General features: G+C 38.0%; 1 protein-coding gene across 1 annotated transcript; it reads right to left on the bottom strand.

The window, feature by feature from the left end:
• Positions 1-8,927: 8,927 nt before the first annotated feature.
• On the bottom strand, positions 8,928-21,001 carry hepacam2 (HEPACAM family member 2). The gene is made up of 9 exons (XM_053492787.1): positions 20,875-21,001; positions 18,190-18,540; positions 14,310-14,594; positions 12,673-12,972; positions 12,003-12,128; positions 11,633-11,654; positions 11,500-11,534; positions 10,255-10,328; positions 8,928-9,667 (listed from the first exon to the last, which is right to left on the bottom strand). Exons 1-9 carry the CDS (start codon positions 20,999-21,001, stop codon positions 9,560-9,562), a joined length of 1,428 nt encoding a protein of 475 aa, XP_053348762.1. The 3' UTR covers positions 8,928-9,559.
• Between the last annotated feature and the right edge of the window lie 539 nt (positions 21,002-21,540).

Raw genomic sequence — 21,540 nt, 5'->3', positions numbered from 1 at the left:
AGGTGAGGGGTAAACGCGAATGTAGTCCTGAGGCGGTCCGGCCTCCAGAGTTCGATGGTTCCCCGGCGTGCGGCTGTGGAGGCGCAAGACGGTCCCGGTGGGGCAAAACTCGTGCCCGCCCTGCCAACCGCACCCGGTAGATGACATCGGAGAGCCGAGCTGGCTGTGAGTGTCCACGCCCATTCGCCCCATAGGTGCCCCCACCCAAAAGTCTTGCTGCGGTGCCCGCGAGCGCTGGGTGGGGCCCTTCTGCCTGGCGATGAGCGGTTCACAGTTCCACAACCCGTGGGAAACAGTGGAGCCGGTGTCCACGAGCGCCCGCAGTAAGACGCCGTCCGGCACACAGTCGATGTAAAGCCCCGCGGGGCTCCCCAACCGTCCACCCGGCGCTAGTTTAGCGGCTGCTGGTGTACGCTGTCCCTCAGGCCTGAGGACGTTGAAGCGGTAGTCCGGCTGTCCCTCCGGCCTGAGAACGTTGCAGTGGTAGTCCGGCGGTCCCTGGCCTCGGCGTCGTCGCGGAATCTCGGAAGCGGTGTCGAGGCCTAGCCAAAACGGGTAGCCCTGTCCCCGGCTAGGTTCACCTACCAAGCGCCACTGAGCTGCGGGCGGTCGCTCGGCTCTTTTGCCGTGATGTGCCGCCATTATGGGCTCAGCGCGCTCGACCTCGCGCAGCGGTAGATCGCTTTGCCGGCTAACAGCGCACGGAGCTGTATCTTGCTCCGGCGCTTGCGCAGTGCCAGCCTCCGCCCCGAGATCCAGGATTTTCTGCTTCCCGCTCAGCGTTGGTTGACGTGGTGTGCTCGCGCTAGCTCCGCCAGAAAAGCGCTTCTTCTGCGCAAGTAGTCGCTCCGCTACTCGGCGGCCCGCTTGGATTTTTAGAAGGTCCTCCTTTGTGCGCTCGAACCCGTTATTCTCCATCCCACTTCTGACACCAATGTGGCGTTTTTATCGCCCGAAAGGATGATGGAGAGACAAGTGAGCTTATATTGCTACCCAATGCAATGGCTGGGAGTACTTTATTAAGCACACAGCATGAAAGGCATGAGCAGCACCTTCACTCAGGAGCCTACATCCAATTCAGCACTAGCTTGAGCTGGAGCATATTTCACACGTCACACACCCCTCACACAAACAGGGCCGAAGCCACCAACCCAAACACCTTTCCCCAACATGGTGAACACACACCGACATCCCCGCAAGGCATGCTGGTCGTCAGCCGCCGCCCCGCCCACGCCACAATATATTTGTGTGTATCTGTGTGTATACAGTATAGGGATGCACCGAAATTTCGGCCGCCGAAAATTTTCGCCGAAATAGCATTATCGGTTTCGGCCGAAACGTAAGAAAGCGCCGAAAATAAAAGCCGAAATTGTCGCCACGCCTCTCCCATCCTCCCGTTTCGTTCGCGCTGTCATTACGCATCAAACACGGAGTATGTCGGCGGTTCGGAAGCACTTGGAAGCAAGTTTTGTTATTGTTAAACAGCCTTATTAATGTTATTTATTATCAATAAAAGTTTGATTGCTTAATTAATTTGTAGTTTTTTAATACAAACAAAAAGAAACTATTTTAAACATGTTTTTTAATGAAGCCATTTTCGGTTTCGGTATCGGTTTTCGGCCAAGTGCATCCAAAAATTTCGGTTTCGTTTTCGGCCCAGAATTTTCATTTCGGTGCATCCCTAATACAGTATATGAAGGACTAAACATGACATAATTATAAATAAATAAATTTGTGAATAAATAAGTAAATATAAAAACAAATAAACACATAAATACAATAAGCCCTGGAAAATTGCTAAATATATTCCTACTTTTGTTTATTAACATATTTCAAGATTTATTTATTTCCGCATTTCCACATTTTCTTATTTCTGCATTTCTTCGTCGCTGTATGCTGATAAGGTAGGCGGTCCCAGCCTTAGTCGAAACCGGGATTGGGCCGCAGGGCACCTCAGACAGAAGCAATCAATCTAATCAGCATGATGCTTTTTAGTTATTTGAAACTAACTATGCAAATAGCTGCCACAATGTAGGACACGTTCTGCTGGATCCTTAACCAAACTGTGTATGACGGTCTTCAAGAACTTCATATTCTCACGCAGAAAGAGGAAGGAAACGTTGGGCGTCCACGATGTGTTTTACCCAAAGGTAGATGAGCCTCAATTATATTCGGAGATAAAACGCACCGTGGACGCCCAACGTTCCCTTCCTGTGTGGATATGAAGTTGGCGGACAACTTCTTGAAGACAGTCAAACACAGTTTGGTTAAGGTCAACATCCATCTCAGCATCAAGCTAAACAAAATCGTCCATTAATCTTTCGACTCGATATAAAACGTAGTCATTTGCTGCGAGGTTCTCAATTTCACCAGCTAATGATTTTAACTGATTAGCGGCAGCTTGTAAAAAAAAAAAAAACACCATGGTTGCCAGACAGCACTCATTACAAGCCAAGGCATTACTAGTTGAGCCCAAACAATCTAACTTCATTTAACCAATCACGGTTTCGACTAAGGCTGGGACCGCCCACCTTATCAGCATACAGCGACAAAGAAATGTGGAAATAAATAAATGGAGAAATGCAGAAATAAATAAATGAAGAAATGTGGAAATTCAGAAATAAATAAATCTTGAAATATGTTAATAAAAAAAGTAGGAATATATTTAGCAATTTTCCAGGTCTATTGTATTTATGTATTTATTTATTTCTATATTTACTTATTTATTTACACTTTTATTTATTTATAATTATGTCATGTTTAGTCCTCCATATATACACACATACACACAAATATATAAAATAGATTTTTAATTTTGTATGCACAAGTATGACAGCTTAATCAGTAAGGTTTTATGATTTCTGAGACACAAATATCATCTCAACTTATCTTACATATGAATACAACTCAAATTGTGCCTCATAATGTCCTCACTTACTCTCACTGACTCATCTTCTATACCACTTTATTCTGTATTCAGGGTTGCTGGGACCTGGAGCCTATCCCAGGAGGCTTAGGGCACAAGGTGGGGTACACCCTGGACAGGGTGCCAATCAATCGCATGGCACACACATACACTCACACACTCATTCACACACTACGGGCAATTTGGGAACGCCAATTGGCCTAATCTACATGTCTTTGGACTGTGGGAGGAAACCAGAGAACCCGAAGGAAACCTACCAAGCGCGGGAGAACATGCAAACTCCATGCACACAGAGGCGGGAATTGTGCCTGAATCTGACCCTGGAGGTGTAAGGAGACAGTGCTAACCACTACACCACCATGCCCCCATAATGTCCTCATTTATGTGTATTTCAAGTTTTTTGAACACCAATGCAGGATTTTTTAAAATAAATTATGCTCCACCTCATTCAATTGAATATTATTAAGAATCATCATCACCATTATCATCATCATATAAAATCAGTTGTTGCGCTACATAACCTCTAGATGGCACCAATGCTCATTTGTTGCGCACACTACTGTACCCTGAGATTGTATGTAGGTTGGCACTGTTCAAAACGTTCTCCAAACATTAAGTGTTACTGTTCTACATTACTAAGATTTCCTTCATTGTGATTCTTTACACACAAAAAAAAAGTCAAGTCAAAGGCAAACTTATTTTTAAAGCACATTTAACACAACACAGTTGACCAAGGTGATGTACAATCGTAAATTAGCTGCAGACATAAAAACAGGCTATAAAAACAGACAATCCATCCATCCATATAGGACAAGTAGTCCAACTAGAGACTGTGGAGGCCAATGGTGACCATTATATCTATTACATTTAAGATTCAAAATTCAAAGAACTTTATTTATCCCAGAAGGAAATTGCTTATTTTTGGTTAAATTGCTCACGGTTGATATCAGGTAGAAAGGAAAGAGTACTAAATAGGGGGAAAAAATAATAAATAAATAAAAAAGTAAGATAAAATAAAAATAAAAAGAGTCCTAAAAAAGTAAGTATCATATTGCACACTAAACTGTTTGAATACAATTTTTTTTTTTTTACTTAAAATAAAAAATATATATATAAAAAACTCCATTTTGTACGACCATGGTAGGACCTCCACTCAACATTCACATGCACATTTCCACACAGGCAATTTGGAAATGCCAATTAGCCTAATCTGCATCTCCTTGAACTGTGGGAAGAAACCAGAGTACCTGGAGGAAACCCACCAAGCACGGGAAGAACATGCACACAGACCCAATGGGAATCGAACCCAGGACCTGGAGGTGCAAACCACTAAGCCACCGTGCCATAGATTATTCAGGGTTTTTTTTTTTTTATTACCAAGACCTATAAAATCATTATAATCATAATTAGGTCAAAAGGCATGTGCGTAATAAAAAAATATATGCATGTAGTCAAGACACTTAACAAGATCAAGCCAAACTTAACAAACCGTATCCATATAAGATCCAGTGGCAGTCTACTATTGTGTACACTGCAATTTTTCTCATTGTTTGACATTTTTAGGACCTAGAATACTACAATGTTATCAATGTCTTGAAACAAGAAGTCTAGCGAAAGAATTACCATGATGGTCCTATATTTTGTAATTTTCGCAATTTAGTTTGTCCCAGTGCCATCCGGTACACCAGGTGAGGTGTCCAAACCCAAAGATACACCCTTCATTTCTGTCCCAGTTACTTAAGGAATCGGGTTGCCAGCTTGACACCTGATTGTCATTCACACACTACGGGCAATTCGAACACGCCAATTAGCCTAACCTGCATATCTTTGGATTGTGGAAGGAAACCCACCAAGTACGGGCAGAATATTTCCACCCTAGGTGGAAATCAAATGCCAACCCTGGAGGTGCAAGGCAATAGGGCTAACCACTAAGCCACCGTATCACCATAATAAGGATAATAAAAGGAAATATAGACAGTGTACTGGAGAGAAAATGTCATGTGCTCATACAGTATAAAGATAATACCATTTGCAACTAAATGAACATTTTTATTTTCGTTTTTTTACAGGTCTAAACATAAAGATGGTGTTTTCTATATGTTATGCATCTGTCATGTTGAACATGGCACCCATGGCTCTCAAACATTCAGATTTGGCAGTAATTCATATGAAACTAAAAAAGTATCATTGTATAGCTTGTAATTCTTTAATTCTAAGATAGTAATCCTAATACTAATTGTAAGCCTTAAATAATGGCTAATAAAGTGATAAAAAGACTCTATTCTATAAATAATCAGCAAAAACATTCCTGAACAGAGCAAAGATCTAACCTGTACTAAAAGTCGATGTTCAGGGTAAAAAGGAAGAGGGAGAAAACTGCAAGGAACCATGCTCTACCCCATTCCTTATCACTGTGTAAACCACAGACTTTCAGTACAGACATGCTGCTTTCTGAAAACTCTGTGGAGTTTGGGTGCAACAGGGATGGACAGAAAGTGAAGCACATGGACCTGGTAAACAACTTAGAGCAGTACAGAAAGAATCATCCGCTCCTCAACAAGGCCATTTCAAGGAGATGATGGTGGCTTGCTGGAGCAAATGGATCACATCTATCTTCATTACCACCAGGAGCAGAGGTGCTGCTTGTCAACAGGCAGGTGCTTGGGGCCCCAGGCCAGTAGGGGGCCACTGAGAGGCTGACAAATTTTTATTTATAAAATAATGATGGTTGTTAAATTACAGTTGGAGATATATATATGTGTGTGTGTGTTTTTCCCTGTAGGTATGCACTTTTGCACTTCACTAAACCCGTTTCGTCTATCATATAAAACAACATTGACTACTAGTGTCACTTTATCTGTTTACTTGTAAGTTTTTTTGGGGGGGCTGAAGACAGTTATTATGAAAGTATGAAGGAACTCCCCCCAACCCACACACACACACACACACACACACACCTTTGGTTCACAGCCGCTCCATCCCCAGGAAATGTTTACACAAAACACATTCTCGGGAAGCACTGACATGCTGGTGTATTTGTGTGAAAATGAATTTATCTAGGAAATATAGTTCTAAACAACTGTAAAAATGATTCGAAGCCAAATGAAAACTACAGTTCCTTAAATTTGCACCAAAACCATAGAAAAGTTTTTCATTTTTCTAACACAAGAATCAGTCTTCCAAAAAATATAAATTTCTTAGGATTATCAATATTTATTGATAATTTATTTATCTAAAGATTATTTAACATTGCAGTGGGCGGACAGTAGATCACTTGCTGGTGGTCATGGCTTTCTCAGGAATTTATAAAGCATTATTAATTTTATTGTTTATCAAGATATTTTAGACCAAATCTACAGTGAGATGGAACTAGAGAGAGTTCAAGGGGAAAGATTCTCATATAGCCAATGTGTTAGTTGGAATTACAATAAAACTGGATTCAGAGGTGTTACCATTATACCACAGTGCTCTATCCAGCCACCATGCTCTGTTCTTCCAATATGCCCAGAGATAATGTTGCTCTACCCCCTTACCACCATGCCCTGCTTAGAAAACCCCTATACCACCATGCTCATCTCTGCCAACATGCCCTATTATACCACCATGCCCCACTGGGCCAATATGCCCCACTGAGAATGTTGGTTTACCTTCCTTGCACCATGTGCTGGCACCATTCTTTGCCACCTTGCAAAGAATTATAAAAAAACACCATTATACCTAACACAACATGCAAGGGTATGGTGGCAAAGAATGTTGGCAGGACGTTGAGTTAGGAAAGTTGAGGTAACAATCTCTGCCAATGGAGAATGTTACCTCAACCTTACGAACACAATGCACTGCCACCATGCCTTGCTTAGAAGACCATTATTCCACAATCCCCCCTGCTGCCATCATGCACCACTCAGCCACCATGCCCTGCTCTGCCAATATGCTCCATAGATAATGTCTTACCACCATGACTGGTTTAGAAAACCACTAAGCCACAATGCTCCACTCTGCCACCATGTCCTATCCCACTCTGGCAATGTCCCCATACCACCATACTCGCTGTGCCAATGTGCTCCAATTTGCCACTATGCCCAACTCTGCCAATATGCCCCACAGATAAAACCTTCCTAATCTTCCTTACCCCATGCTCTGGCACCATGCTTTTCCACCAAGCCCTGCTTAGAACACCATTATACCACAATGCTCCAAAGCCTTGCTCTGCCCATATGCCCCACAAAGAATGTTGCTCTACCTTCCTTCCCCCATTCCATGAATACAAAACCACCATGCTCTCCTCTGCCACCATGCTTTGCTCTATCACCATGACCTGCTAAAAACACCATTCTACCACCATGCCCCGCTCTCCCAATAGCTCTGCTAAATATACCCTATGCCACCATGCCTTGCTCTGCCACAATGCCCTGTTGAGAACATCAATCTACCACCATGCTTCCCTCTTCCAATATCACTGCTAAAAACACACTATGCCACCATGCCTTGTTCTACAACCATGCCTATTCTGCCAATATGCCATTTTCTGTCATCGTGCCCCTCTCAGTCACTATGTCACTCCAGGTCACTCTACCTCCTTACCCTGCCGCTGATGTCACAGCATCACCTGCTACAGTGGATGATAAATACCCTGCTAAGGTTCTTCCAGATGTAACCTTGTCTTCCTGGATCTCACTGGAATCTCATTTACACAGGGGAGTTGTCATGCTGGATGAGGTTTGGGCTTCATTTAGGAAAGGGAAACTGCAATGTTACAACAATGGAAGCCATCGCATATAACTGTGCATTTCCAACTTTGTCACATTGTGCCAGCTGTTTGGAGAAGGCTCACGTATGGGTGTGATCTTCACGGATCCACAAACCTTTGTCCACATAGTAGCACTATATAAACAAGTGTCTTCCATAACTTTCGAAGAACTAATAAGTTCATAATTGCCGGGAATTAATGAATAGTACTGTACTTTAAAGGTTTATACTGAGAATGAAATAATCTTTTAAGCAGCAATAAGAAAATTGGTCAAATGTTTCTAGAAAGAAGACTGTCAAATAAAGTTGATAATACTGCTCTAGTTCCTGGTTAATAAAGACAATGGCAGCGCTGATGATTTGCCTGTCAAATGAGGGAGTGGATGGAGCTGCAGACAGTTGTTGCTGTAATTCCTCTGCTCCTCCTGCAAAGTACACAGTGAACAGATGGTCTCCCACTATAAAGACTGCTCACATGTACACTTTATTCTGTTAGGAGCAGTATTATGACTCGCTTCCACTAAACCAGTCTTGTATACCAAAGTGCCTTTTAGTTGTCAGGATTATAAGTGCACCATATGCATTGATGATAAATGAAATGAAAGTAAAAAGGATCTGATTGAAGTTGACCTAAAAACATCAGCAGCACATTAAAAAAGAAATGCGATTGAACCGGTGAACATGGACCCTTATACAGCCTTAGTATTAATGCTATTTGTTGAAATTAGCTAGATTAGATGTATTAGATATTATTTATTTATTTACTTATTTTTAATAAATGCCACGGCTGAAGGGAAGATCCCAGCTGGAATCGTGTTCTAAACCTTCTGTCGTCTCTTTTGTTTGGACTCGTGACAAAGTGGACAGGGCCTGAGGACAAACTATTCATGGTACAATAAATAAGTAACGAAACATGGCAGACAATACCATGGTTCAAAGTGTATGTAGCTCAGCATTTTTTTATTATTATTATTAGTTTATTTATTTATTTTTATTAAAGTAAACAAATTGCATTCCCTTTAAAGTTATGGTTAATGGGTTAGGGCCTGAAACATGTAAATACATTTTGGTTATCACTTATATTATAGCTGTTCCTAATTACAAAGTTTATTTATTTATTTATTTATTTATTTATTTATTTATTTTCTTGCCATATAAAACCAGCTGGTATAGAAAAATATTTAATAGATTCTAACCAACCAATCGGAATTGAGCCTTCATCAGCACTATGGAATAAATCAACATGCAACTGGTATAAATCTTTATTGTCAAAATAAAGAGCTTTTTTTTTCTTAAACGCTGTGAATATTTGCAACAAATTGCATCTGCAATCTAATATACAGAGCATATTTGAATTCTATGACAATGTATGTCATGTGCAAAAAAAAATACAGTATTAGATTAAGAAACTTTCACACATTTACATGCATGACAGATGGAGCAGTGGCTAGTCTGCATTTGATATTGCCGTATATAAATATATAAATACTCTTAGGTATCAATTAAGACGGTAACGTATGAACAGATACCGAAATCACATCATAAATTGTAAAGCTTTTTAGATATCCTGTAATACAACTAAAGCTGAACGTCAGTGACAAGAAAGTAACGGTAACAAAACCAAGAAAAGCTATGTACAAAACTGTAGACCCTGGTGAAATATGTTGTAAATAAATAACGAAAATCACCTTTAAAAAATTATGATTCCCATTCGTTACGGGTCTTATAAAATGTTTAAAGAGTAAAATGATATTCAAGTGACGCTAAGAAGAAATAAAGAAAGATGGCATTGACCAGCATCGCCAGTGCTTTTTTTTTTTTGTTGTTAAAAAAAATGTTTTTGCAAAAAACACTTCTTTCCTAAATCCTGCTTGTTTCCATTGTTGCTCACTTCAGCAGACTCAGGGTTGAAGCTTCAGGGACGTGCTTGATGACATCATAGATGGTATGCAAATCTCTGGCTGAATCGAGCCGTGTCAGAGATCTGCAGGATGCCTGGAGAACATAAAGTGAATATTACAGAAAACCAACGTGGGGTGTAGCACACAATCTTTAGCAGTGTCTGTCTCTGTATCTGTATCTGTATCTGTAAACTTTAAACCAAATTTACTGTTAACCTTTACTGCAAGTTTACTTTTAAAAAAATAGTGCAGTTTCTATTCATAAATGCATTTGCATCTCTTTGGAACACATTATCGGTTAACTCTGAATAATGTATTTGTATTTAAAGGTCACATATTCTACAGTTTCCTTTTCCAAAGGTTTAAAGAGGTCTCAGAGTTCCTCCAATGTGTATTAATTCTCCGGCTGAAATACCTCTCAGATAGTGCAATTTTTTAATACTTCATAGCTCTGTTTCACTCTTCTAAATGCTCTGTTCAAGCATCATGTAAATGAGCTACTGCTGAGCCACGCCCCATAGAACAGCAGAGCTGAGCAAGACGCTGAGATAGCATTTCTTCTTATAAGATGTCACATTAGGGATTTGATCTACTGTAATTGGCTTGTTGAAACTCAGGTCAGTACAAAAATTGAGAAATAACAAAAGACAAAAGATCAAAAGATCAGAACAGATGACTAACCTGTCTGGACTCCATTTTTCCAGGTATGGAAACAAACTCATAGATACCAAAATCTTCAGTGGCATCCTCATGGCCTGTAAGAAGAAAATAATAAGTATAACAATTTAATTATGCATTAAATGTATGAAGTCATTAAATGTAAGGAATCAGACAACAGTCACTAAACTTGAAAAATATTTTGGACTAGAATTTATTCAGATTACAATCCACAATCATTACTTTAATACACACAAAAAAAATGTTTATTCAAAAAAATGGAAAAAAAAATATTGTGCATCAAATCAAGAGTTATTTGTTTGCTCGATTGTTTGTTAATTTATATATATATATATATATATATATATATATATATATATATATATATATATATATATATATATATATTTTATCTATATTCTATTAGTTTGTTACCATATTAAGCTTATGTTCAAATACAACTGTTGCTACTACTAATAATAATAATTAATATTATTATTGCTATTATTATATTTTATAATTACTTAAAATGTATTATTATTATTATTATTATCATTATTATTTGCAATTTCTAAAAATATTTGTATTTAACAAAGTGAATGCACTTCGTTTACTTCAATAAAAATGAATAAATAATAATAATAATAATAATAATAATAATAATAATAATAATAATGTATATAGCTTTTCTTTGGTATTTATAATATTTTAAATAATAATACATTTTATTAAATGAATAAGTAATGTTTTATAAAAGCTTGCTTTAATTTAAATTGTTAGTACAATTGTTATTTTATTATTAATAAAATAGCAATTATTACTATATATATATATATATATATATTTTTTTTTTTTTTTTTTTTTTTCCCCCAGCAGTATTGCATCTTAGTCCTCTTAGTACATACTATGTGTGCTTGCGCTCCTTATTTACATGTCTATTTACTGCTTTCGCTTTGTCTGAAAAACAAATTTACTACTTCCTCAGTGAAGCCCATGCACCAGTGTTGCCTTAGTACGGAAACCAGTACGAAGGTCTTTGAAACTGTACAGACATCGAAACTGATGTCATCATGAAGCTTGAAACGTTTATGGCTTACACTGACTACAGCCTGTACCCTGTAATTACCGGTAGCACTTTTGAACCCGATAAAAGTGGTTGTAATACGTCTGTGTGACCAGTAGTTATGTACACAGCACCGCTTACCAACACACACACACACACACACACACACTTGTTGCATTAGTGAGTAAATTATGTAGGGTGCTTACCTGAACGATGTAGACTTTTCTGTTCTGGGATAGGCCTAAAGAAGGAGGAACCAAAACAGACATCATTTAAGCATGGAGTAATAAAGTAAATATATCTCTCTGTAAATATTTAATCAAGCCCGAGTTATCTTACCTGCTGTAGACTTTCATGAACACTACAGGAGAGAGAAAATATATAATTGGATATGATATCATAGCCATGAAAGGAAGTTGAAAAACAATAATGATTAAAATTCAGGACTTCCTCTTCTCATGAACTCGAGCTGATTTGGATAAAGCCTGCACACCTCAGCGTGCTCCTAGCTGCAGTCAAATTACGGAATAAATTGTCATTTGCTTAAACTCAAATCCCAGAACAGCTTGGCTGAGTGAGACTTTCTATAAACAACTAATGACAGACCTGCACTCAGTATGTGCACTCAGCTCGCAAACACTAGAAAACACAACACACACACACACACACACATACAACACAAAGCACTATCTGCGGAGGTCAGAAGTACCTTTTTTTGGATGGCAGGACTTCTTGAAGAGCACAATCACCATGCAGACAATAATGATTAATGAAAAGACTGCGATGACGGTTAAAGTGGACAGGGCAGTTTCCTCCTGAACAAGATTTTCTTTACCTGAAAACAGATTTCTCTTTTTTTTATTTTACTTTATTTATATGTCTATTTTTAAACCAATATATAGATAGACAATGCAAAAACTCATTATTATCAGTGTGGTTTGTTTGTGTCTGAACAATACAATTTTTAATTTATAAAGAAAAATATGAGATCAAATATAAGATAGTTTCCAATGATCCAATTTCTGTTTTGCCCTGGACAAATATGCACAAATACTTGCAATATGTTAGTCAAACTGAATCTCAGAATAAACATGCTTCTTGCTTTTTTAAAACAACAGCAGGTTCTTGGAACAGCTGTTAGCATCTATTTGCTTTTCATGCGACACATATTTCTCATAAGGTGTTGTAATACAGTATGTGCCTAGCAACTGAAAAAACGGTGGCCTTTGTTAGGCATTCATCATGCTTATCAGAGTCCCCCTGCCAAATCTTTATAATCATTACACATATTTAGCCATGGCTGGGAAATAATATCTCTCCTGACAAAGTCAAACTGAACATCATAATAAATATCCAGATAAATATCATCCAACCGTTACCTTTTCCGAGATTAGCCACCACAAGCGTGAATTGAGTCTCATCCTGTTTATTGGTTACGTTGTTAAAAGCCCTGCACAAGAAGTTCGTGGCGTGGCCCAGAGTGTGAGACGCCACCTCGAAACGAGGGCCGGTCATGAGCACTTCTGTGCCGTTGTCGTCTCTGGAAATCCACACACAGGTGTTGGGAGGGTTCGAGTCGGCCAGGCAGTCGAAAAACACCATCTCACCCTTATTTACAGTGAACACCGTGCCAGTCTTTAGACCCTGCTCACAGTTCACTTCCAGGTTGTAGGGGCCATCTGACAGAGGAAAACTATCATTAACAGCTTACATTAAGATCAGATCAACTGACAGGATTTACTGTAGGAGATTAATGAACTATGAACTTTTGTATTAAGACATCAGAACTAATGTACACACTTGAGTTATGAGTATGCATGAAATAAAAGATATCAATGATATGTAGTTCTGTAATGCCACATTTTTTATCACTTTTTAATAACATCATAGCCTAAATAGTTTTATTCCTCTTATAATACAGCAAATTGGAAATTAGTACTTTAATTGCATAATCGTAATTTTGTTAATTAATGTGAAATGTCTGCAAAACATCTTGTTCCATTTATCACTTATGCTAAAGCAGCTAAAATCAGATACCTGAACCCTGCATTGGTTCATGAATTTTACAAAGTCTTATTATTTATAACACTTTATAAAAATAGGATTCCATAAATATCCACTGCTAAATTTGACTGATTTAAAAAAAAAAAAGGAAATAATGATAACATGGACAACACTACTCTGGTGCTATAATTATACTTCAAAATAGCACTTAATATAATACATGAAATATGTTTTTGTGTCCAAAATAATAACGTCAGTTAACACCTTCTGATTCGTCTGAAGGTGTTAATTGATTTTCCACAACAGCAGCTCTGACATTAGTTCCACTGCTGCAAGGCAGATCACTAGTTGATATTAATGTTCCCAGTCCAACACACTATAGTTTTTATAGTACCAGGTCATTCACAGGAACCTGTACAATAAAAAATTTTTTAAAAAGTGACACTAAAAAGTCTTCAAGGTCATTGCTTTACGAGGAAAGATGAGAGAGAGAGAGAGAGAGAGAGAGAGAAAAGAAGAATGGTGAGAGAATGACTGTTTATAGCTGTTTATAACACCTATAATACACATTACTTACGTTTGAAACTTGTTGATGTTCTACAACATTAAATTTATCTAATTACACCACGAGTAAAATGATTATGTTTATCTAAAAATGCCACAATCATGTTTTATTCCTTATTCAGCATAAGGATTTCATAACATCACCCTACACCAATGAGGACTTTAATCTGATATTTAGCAAGAAACTAAATAATGTTATGACTAATATCTAGCATTACTAATGGTTTATACAGATACAGTATAATCTCACCAGGCAATATGTCATTGCAGTGTAAACATTAGCTGGCTGTTATGCAAAAAGAGGAACTGACTGGACACAACCCAAAATGATTTATTGAAAAACGTGACCAAAGAGAATATATAAAAGAAATAGGTGTAATGGGCATAAATTTAAAATAAGATGCGACCGGAAATGCTGTGAGGGAACAGAGAGAAGTGTAACACTCACAGTACACACTGAGATCCATGGGTTTACCCTGGAAATGACTGATGGGGTTGCTGACGGAGCAGTTGTATGCACCGATATCCTCCTTCTTTACTGGGCTAATGAACAGGACCCTGTTATTTTGCAAGAACACATGACGCTCGCTTGCCTTGACCGTCCGGTTGTTTTTAAACCACTTATACTCGGGCTTAGTCCCGTTCTCCACTAGGCAGGTCAGAGTGATGTTGTCCTGGTCTTCCAAAAGTGTGCCGTTGTAGCTTTTCTCAACCACAGGGATGGAAAGAGGAACTGGAGAATAGAAGAAAATAATAATCTCAGTCTAATAGGAGCAACGTTAGAATCAAGGCTTTAGAAGCCCAAGGTAACTTATAGGGAAAGGCTACTTTGGATGCTCAAACTGATAAAGTTCCAAGATTGAAACTTTTAAGCTAACACTGGCATGAACACCAAAGTGCCTTGTTGCCATGTTGTAAATCGCTAACTAGTTGTGTGAAACAGGAAGATCCTGCACTGGTGTTTCTAGAAACAGCAATAATGAAAATACAGCATCAACTGATATAGTGGCCCTGAACCAGAAATGACACCAAACACTTTAACTATAAACAATATTTAATGTGTTACACGGTGGACTTTCATTTTAAAAAAAGGATTTTTCAGAGAATTTCTCAAAGGTTGTTCTCTAAAATTCTCACAGATTTATTTTAGTGACTTACTAACAGAAATGAACCAAAAGCTAATACATGGAAAATAAGAGATTAGAACTAAATAAAGCTAAACCTTGAACGTTTTTTTTCTAGCATAATAACAAACTTTTTTCTATTAAGTTTTTCCAGAACAACAATCTAAATAATTAAATAGCTAAAAAAAAAAAAAAAATCCAAATAACAAATTTAATGTCCCACAAAGAAACAAAATGTGTAAGTAAATAAGCAAGGGTACTTAACTTGAACTAGTTATACACTTTTATGTGTTTTGTTATTTCTATATATTCACATAATTATGGTAAAGCAGTTTCTCATAAATCTTTCTCGGTAAACCCACAGTATTTGTCCTTCTTCCCCACACACACACACACACACACAAAAAAAACTCCCTATATTTCCCAGAAAAGGAGCTGAGCAGGTCTGTCTGTTCCAGCTAAGACAGCTAAGGCGGAGCTAATTATCCTGAACCAGAAAAAAAAATTCAGAAGCCTAAGATAGAGGAAGCAGAATGAATATTACATTTAATGCAGATCAATTCCTGCTTTCTGTTTCACCCAAATGAGGATGGGTTCCCTCGGCTTGCTCACCAGGGACCATCTGACCATTTTGATTCATACACATTCACATTCCATACAAACTTAAATAATTCTTTCGATTGTGTAAAGCTGCTTTGCAACAATGACAATTGTTAAAAGCGCTGTACAAATACAATAAAATGAAATTGAGTATTAAGTATTGTAATCAACAGATTTTCTAATAGTCTTTAAAAGATGGCACCTCAAGCACATTCATTCCAAGCTCAGTGTCAAAAACACACATAGTATGTTTAGGACAAATCACTATAATTTAAATTGCAACTACTTCTACTGTAGTCCTAACACCAAAGGTATTAGTCAGAGAACATAATGCACTACCAATAATATGCACTAATATGAAAAAAGTACACAGTACACAAAAAGTCCCAGCTAGTATTGGCTAACTAGTTACCTAGCTTACCATCTAGGTTAAAATAATTGTTAGTAGTATAAAAAATAATAATACTAAGACAGATTATATTAGATTTATATCTAGTGATTCGGAGGTTGTTTGTGTTTCCTGTAGTTCTGAAAAGAGAAAATCAAAAGATCCGCTTGTTTGACTTAATTATACACACACCCAAAATAGGTCAGGTTTTACCATTTTATCATGTAACAGTGAAATGTCATAAAACTTTTTACATGTTGGCATATTTACTAACTAACAAGACCAACAAACTAGAACTAACAAACTGTTCACTCTGTCCTTCATTTAGTTTTTCCTTTTTTTTTTTTCAACCAATAAATTGCAGAATTTTTTTTTGTTGTAGCATATGATCTGTCAGTCCACTAATATAAGGCCCATCTCCTTACACAATACTGAACAAAAGATAGCCCTGTTTGCTGATGGTATATCAACTGTCATGGAAATCTGATTTAAAACCCAATTTGGTTCTTTCTTCTAATTTAGAATCAATTGGTCCAAAATCTGATCCCCTACCATTAAATAACTCAGCAAGATCTTCTCTTCTTTGAACCGCATTTCAACATACAACTTGTCAGAAACAAAGATGTTTAGCGTGCCCCTCTCTCCTCATCTTTCTTCAGGCATGAATCCCTTATGTTAAACAACCACAGTTAAAATTCTCCACCTCAAAGAGAAGTAGGGAGGATGGAGATCTGGCAGTACCAAATTTCAAGTACTATTTGGGGTCTTTTGTCCTTCATCCTCTCCTTACATGGCGTGATCCCCATACCCCAGTATCTTTGCATGACATAGAAGGAAGGATGGTATGACCATGGAGTTTGGAAGTTGTCCTTTTTTCCAGGTTCTGTCATTCGGACATGGGATTTAGTCAAATCAAAATGTATATGATATCAGAAACCTAGAAAAACATCTTCCAAACTACATGGTCATACCATATTTCTTTCTACTGTATGTCATGCTAAGATACTGGTGTATGGGGATCATGCCATGTAAGGAGAGAAAGAAGGAAGTATGGTACAACCATGGAGTTTGGAAGATCTTCCTCTTTATGAAGCAACAAATGATTATTGACAGGAGGGAGGCTAATATCCCCGTCATTTTTTTTTGCACAACAGTGGTGTACATTACTTTAGAAATTTACAATGACACTGCTTTATGCTTTTTTTTCTTGATCTTAGAAACTCATTCAATCTACCAAGTTGATTTAATCTGTAAATTCAAACAAGAAAGAGTTCTTGTTTATCCCTGATCATAAGATCATTCATTTCATTTTTATCCACAGAACTTATCTAAGGTCAGGCAAATGCTCCTGGTCTCCTGGACCTGGAGCTGTCTTGCATGGGACATGGGGTGGCCCACCAGTTGCACGGTTCTGGGCCGATGTTGCATTCATGCTGTCAGATTTGGCATCAGTGTCGATGCCAGTACTTACTGTATATGGATCATGATATTAAATAATCTGTCAACACTGAATATCACCAGTTTAAACTAATGTCCTTAGTCTAACGTCTTGTACTAGCAGGCCTGACAACTACTAAAAAGCTATTCATGATGTGATGGAAATCCTTCCAGATGCTAATTATTAGCTCAGGGTACCTGCTCGTGTCCATGGGGTCACTGACCCTGCAGAAGCTGTAGAATCTGTTAAATCCACTATGGTGACCACTGATTCTTAATTGTCATCATCCATTGTAAAATTCTTGATTATATGAATTAATTTGATTATTAATATTTATGTATTATTTTTCCCCACTGTTGATTGATTGTCTCTGTGTTTGTGTGTCTACAGAGCATGCCTGGTCTGCTTTTTCTTTTTTGTGTGTCTGCTCTTGGGTGCCAGGGATATGGGTAGCCGGGGTCCAAATCTTACCTTCTCTTTTACTTTTACTTCTACTCTTACTTTATCCTGATACATTCATGCATATTCTTTGTACATGGCTGTACTCTTTTATTCAATTTTGAATATTTGTGATTCCTCATCAAATCTATTTGTAATACTTTTAATAATAATTTGTAATAGTGCATTTCTGTAAAACGGAACTCTCTGTTTTGAAAAAAAAAAAGAAAAAGAAAAATCAAAAACTCGTTCCATTATACATAGAACATGAGCTGTTGGTTAAACTCTGAGTAAAATGGCATAACCAGGCCATATCAGAGAAAAAAATAAACGTCCTTACCGTTCACTGTAATCTTCACAGTCTTGGTAACAGTCTCTGATTTATTTTGACCAGTGTGAATAATATTGATCTTTAGCTGATAGTCTCCCTCATCTGCTTCATCCAAGCACGTAAAGTGCAGAGAGATGTTGGGCGGAGTGATGCGCTCCACTGTGTCCTTCAGGAGCATGCTGTGGATCACTCTGTTGTTATCGAAGGTGACCAGATGATTGTGTTCGGGGCTGATCTGAAACCAGGTGCCCTGGAACTGAACTCTTTCTTCAGTGAAATTATTCTCCACTGCTACATAGAGTGGCTGGCCCTTGGTCCCGTTCACGATGGAAGGCACCAAAATGAGCTCCGTGTTCGTGCCTTTGAGACAAAAAAACAAAACAAAGTGGAGTGTGAAACCCCAGCCAGGATTAACACGCTGACAGCGACCACACCCAAAAGTGTAAATGAATACTTGCACCAGGAAAAACAACATGTATCCTTTATAAATCTAATATCATTATACATTATCATTAAGCTTTAAATGATTATAAAGATAATGATTCAAATACCGCTTGGCTTTCCGAATATTCAATCTCTACTTTTTAGTTTATTGAAATTTAACACCAAATCACAGTAGTAGCTAATATGTGGGAACTGATTTTTATATACATGAACTGCAAAGTAGTTTTACATAAAAGAACATGACGAACTAATTTAACAAACGTGTATCATTATGTGAAATTGTATTCAAATTATAATTAAAAAAATGTAAGTAAAAAAAAAAAGCTTAATGCACAGCAAACTTATCCTTTATAAATTTGTTGCAAACACAAACTAAGTTGTTTGAATTTCTTATAATAAATTATAGATCAATTTCAAATTTTAGCTTGGTTAAAAAAATAATTACTTTTTACACGTTCCACTTTAACAATACTTGTTAATTTTGCTCGTAAGCATGTTTTTACATATGGATGATGTGCCACACCCAGACTGGAACCAAAATATTTTTCTTTGGTGCATTATTAACCAGTTTCCTACAGTCGGAACAAACTAAACCATGCACACACCGAAACTCATTTAAAATCTCTTGTAGTCGGTGATCTTTTGCTTTAAACCCTGAATTTGCATGCTGCCCATTCGGACACTACAGGTGGAACAGTTTGTACGGTTGGTTCGGTCTGCCTTTTTCGTTTGTTTTTCAGTTTTGCCATCATTTGTGGCACACTGTAAAATGTGAAAATGCAAACTTCGGTTAACTTCGTGGAAAACGCAAGACCCTAAAACCAGACTCTGCTGTATGATGTTTGTCCACATGCTGCAATTTAATCACCTCTGATTCAGACCGATCTGTCCTGTAACTGGCAAGAGCAAATATTGACAGGCTATACTGGATGATTGTAGCCAAACATAAGATCCCTTTTAAATTGTCGAAACTGGTCTTTGTGCAAACACAAAAAGCCGTGTGAAGGAACTGCTGGGTATTAGATCACTCTTAGATGTCACTATAGTAAAGCAACAGACATTAGGCTTGGTCTCGGTGCCACGCATATTGAAAACAAGAATTAAAAACAATCACATTAGCATGTAAGCTCGCTTATACTACATCATAGGAAATATAGACGATAGAAAAAATATATATAAGTTGGCCTGGAAGATTAGTACACAGGGACGGTAGTGTGAAATGTAGAGAGGTAGAGATCAGTTACCTAATATTAACTGACAGCTGCTGATCTGTATATGTTGCCAAGGAAGGGACTATGAGTGGAGCAGTGGAGCATGCACACACACACACACACACGCACACTTTGCTCTGCCATGTTGTGCGTTACAATAGCCTCCTGTGTGGCTCATGTTGTGTCCTAAATAATAAATAAGGACACCCCTATGACACATGTCAAGCTCGACAGAGTAATGGAGGGAGGGAAGTGGACTGCAGGCTAGAAGTGTGCCACTGTTTACTGCATGCTGTGCTGAATAGCATAAAACGTGCTTGGCTCTTTCTGCTCCTGTTGTCTACAAACAAACCACAGATTGTTGTGGTGACTAAGAGATTTCCAAGACACTAAGCGTCCAAACGTGTTTTTTTTTCTTTCTCTTTTCTTTTCTTTTCCCCGCTAATAACTAAAAAGCTTTTGAATGAGTTACATATGACTATTCTATACATGGTGGCACTGGAGACTATTAAAGTGAAACTAAATGTCATTTTAAGCAAAAAAAATAAAATAAATAATAATAATAATAATAATTGCATATTTAAAAAAAAAAAAAAAAAAAAAAAAAAAAAACATCGCCTGAGTCTGGCCTTGTGATGTTTTAGTTGTGTGCAACATGTGATAGCTCAGAAGATAAGGGAACTTGAGGTTCACTCGAGGTTCTTGTCTGAAAATATATGGATGTCTATTGAGATATACACAACTATCCGCTTTAGAAAGTCACACAGGAATAAAAAGCATCTAAGTGTAATTAAAATCCTCAGAAGCTATTCTTTAAAACCGTTTCTGACATATCTATTTTTTAACCATGATCCATGGTTAAAAAAAATAAACAAATTAATAAAAAAAATTTTTTTCATTGTTTTACTATGAAATCACCACTACAGAAGATTCCCTCCTCTTACAGCATGTGTATGTGTGACTTTTAACAAATTAAAGACGTGATGCTTTTTTTTGCTGAAGGCCTAAGATATCATCATCATCATCATCATCATCTTACCTGAGACGAGCAGCACTGCACATAGGAGCAGATTCATGACGGCTGCCACAGATCCCATGTCTGCTCGCTGCTTGTGTTCCAGAGAGCTGTATGACTTGTGACTAGAAGGGGGAACTGGTGACAGCATTTGCCAGGGAAATGAGAGGAGCGGCAGGCCCCTCCTCCCCTGGGACAGCAGGAGGAGAGCGTACACCTGGCAAAGGCTTAGAAAAGGCCGCCACCTCCTCCAGGACCAGATATGACAAAACAGTCCCCCCGCTGATACTCATGGCTCAGGCACGGTGGATCAGATCACAGCAAGATGAACGCTTGTATTTCTTCAAAATACACTCGTTTAAGGAGAAGTGGAATTTAATACTGTCATATAGCCAACGGGTAGAGACTAGTGAATACATCTAGTAATCTCTTGCTCTCTCTCTCTCTTACTGTACACACAGACACACACAGAATTTGCACAAGGATATGCAAAAATTTCACCTGCACCCAGAGAGAGCTCAAGGACATAAGGCAGGAATGGTCCTGCAGAGTTAACATAGAAACATGTGCAACCCAAAATAGTTTATGTGCGTCTGTACACGTGTGACGTTGTGATGCCTCGTCCCAGACGAGAAGTGGAATACTAAAAAAAAGAGAGAATGTCAGCTATCGACTACTAATAACAAAAAT

Source organism: Clarias gariepinus, chromosome 3 (genome assembly GCF_024256425.1).
Source record: "Clarias gariepinus isolate MV-2021 ecotype Netherlands chromosome 3, CGAR_prim_01v2, whole genome shotgun sequence".
NCBI lineage: Eukaryota > Metazoa > Chordata > Actinopteri > Siluriformes > Clariidae > Clarias > Clarias gariepinus.
Note: the sequence above shows the minus strand (reverse complement) of the source record. Positions and strands in the feature narration are given on the sequence as shown.

Excerpts from the sequence above, each read along its gene's own strand:
- hepacam2 (XM_053492787.1), bottom strand. The coding sequence starts at position 21,001 with ATGCTGTCACCAGTTCCCCCTTCTAGTCACAAGTCATACAGCTCTCTG. Across the intron at positions 11,535-11,632 it reads TTCATGAAAGTCTACAGCAG|GCCTATCCCAGAACAGAAAA; the intron begins GTAAGATAACTC and ends CTCCTTCTTTAG. Across the intron at positions 10,329-11,499 it reads GAAAAGTCTACATCGTTCAG|GCCATGAGGATGCCACTGAA; the intron begins GTAAGCACCCTA and ends TTCTTCTTACAG.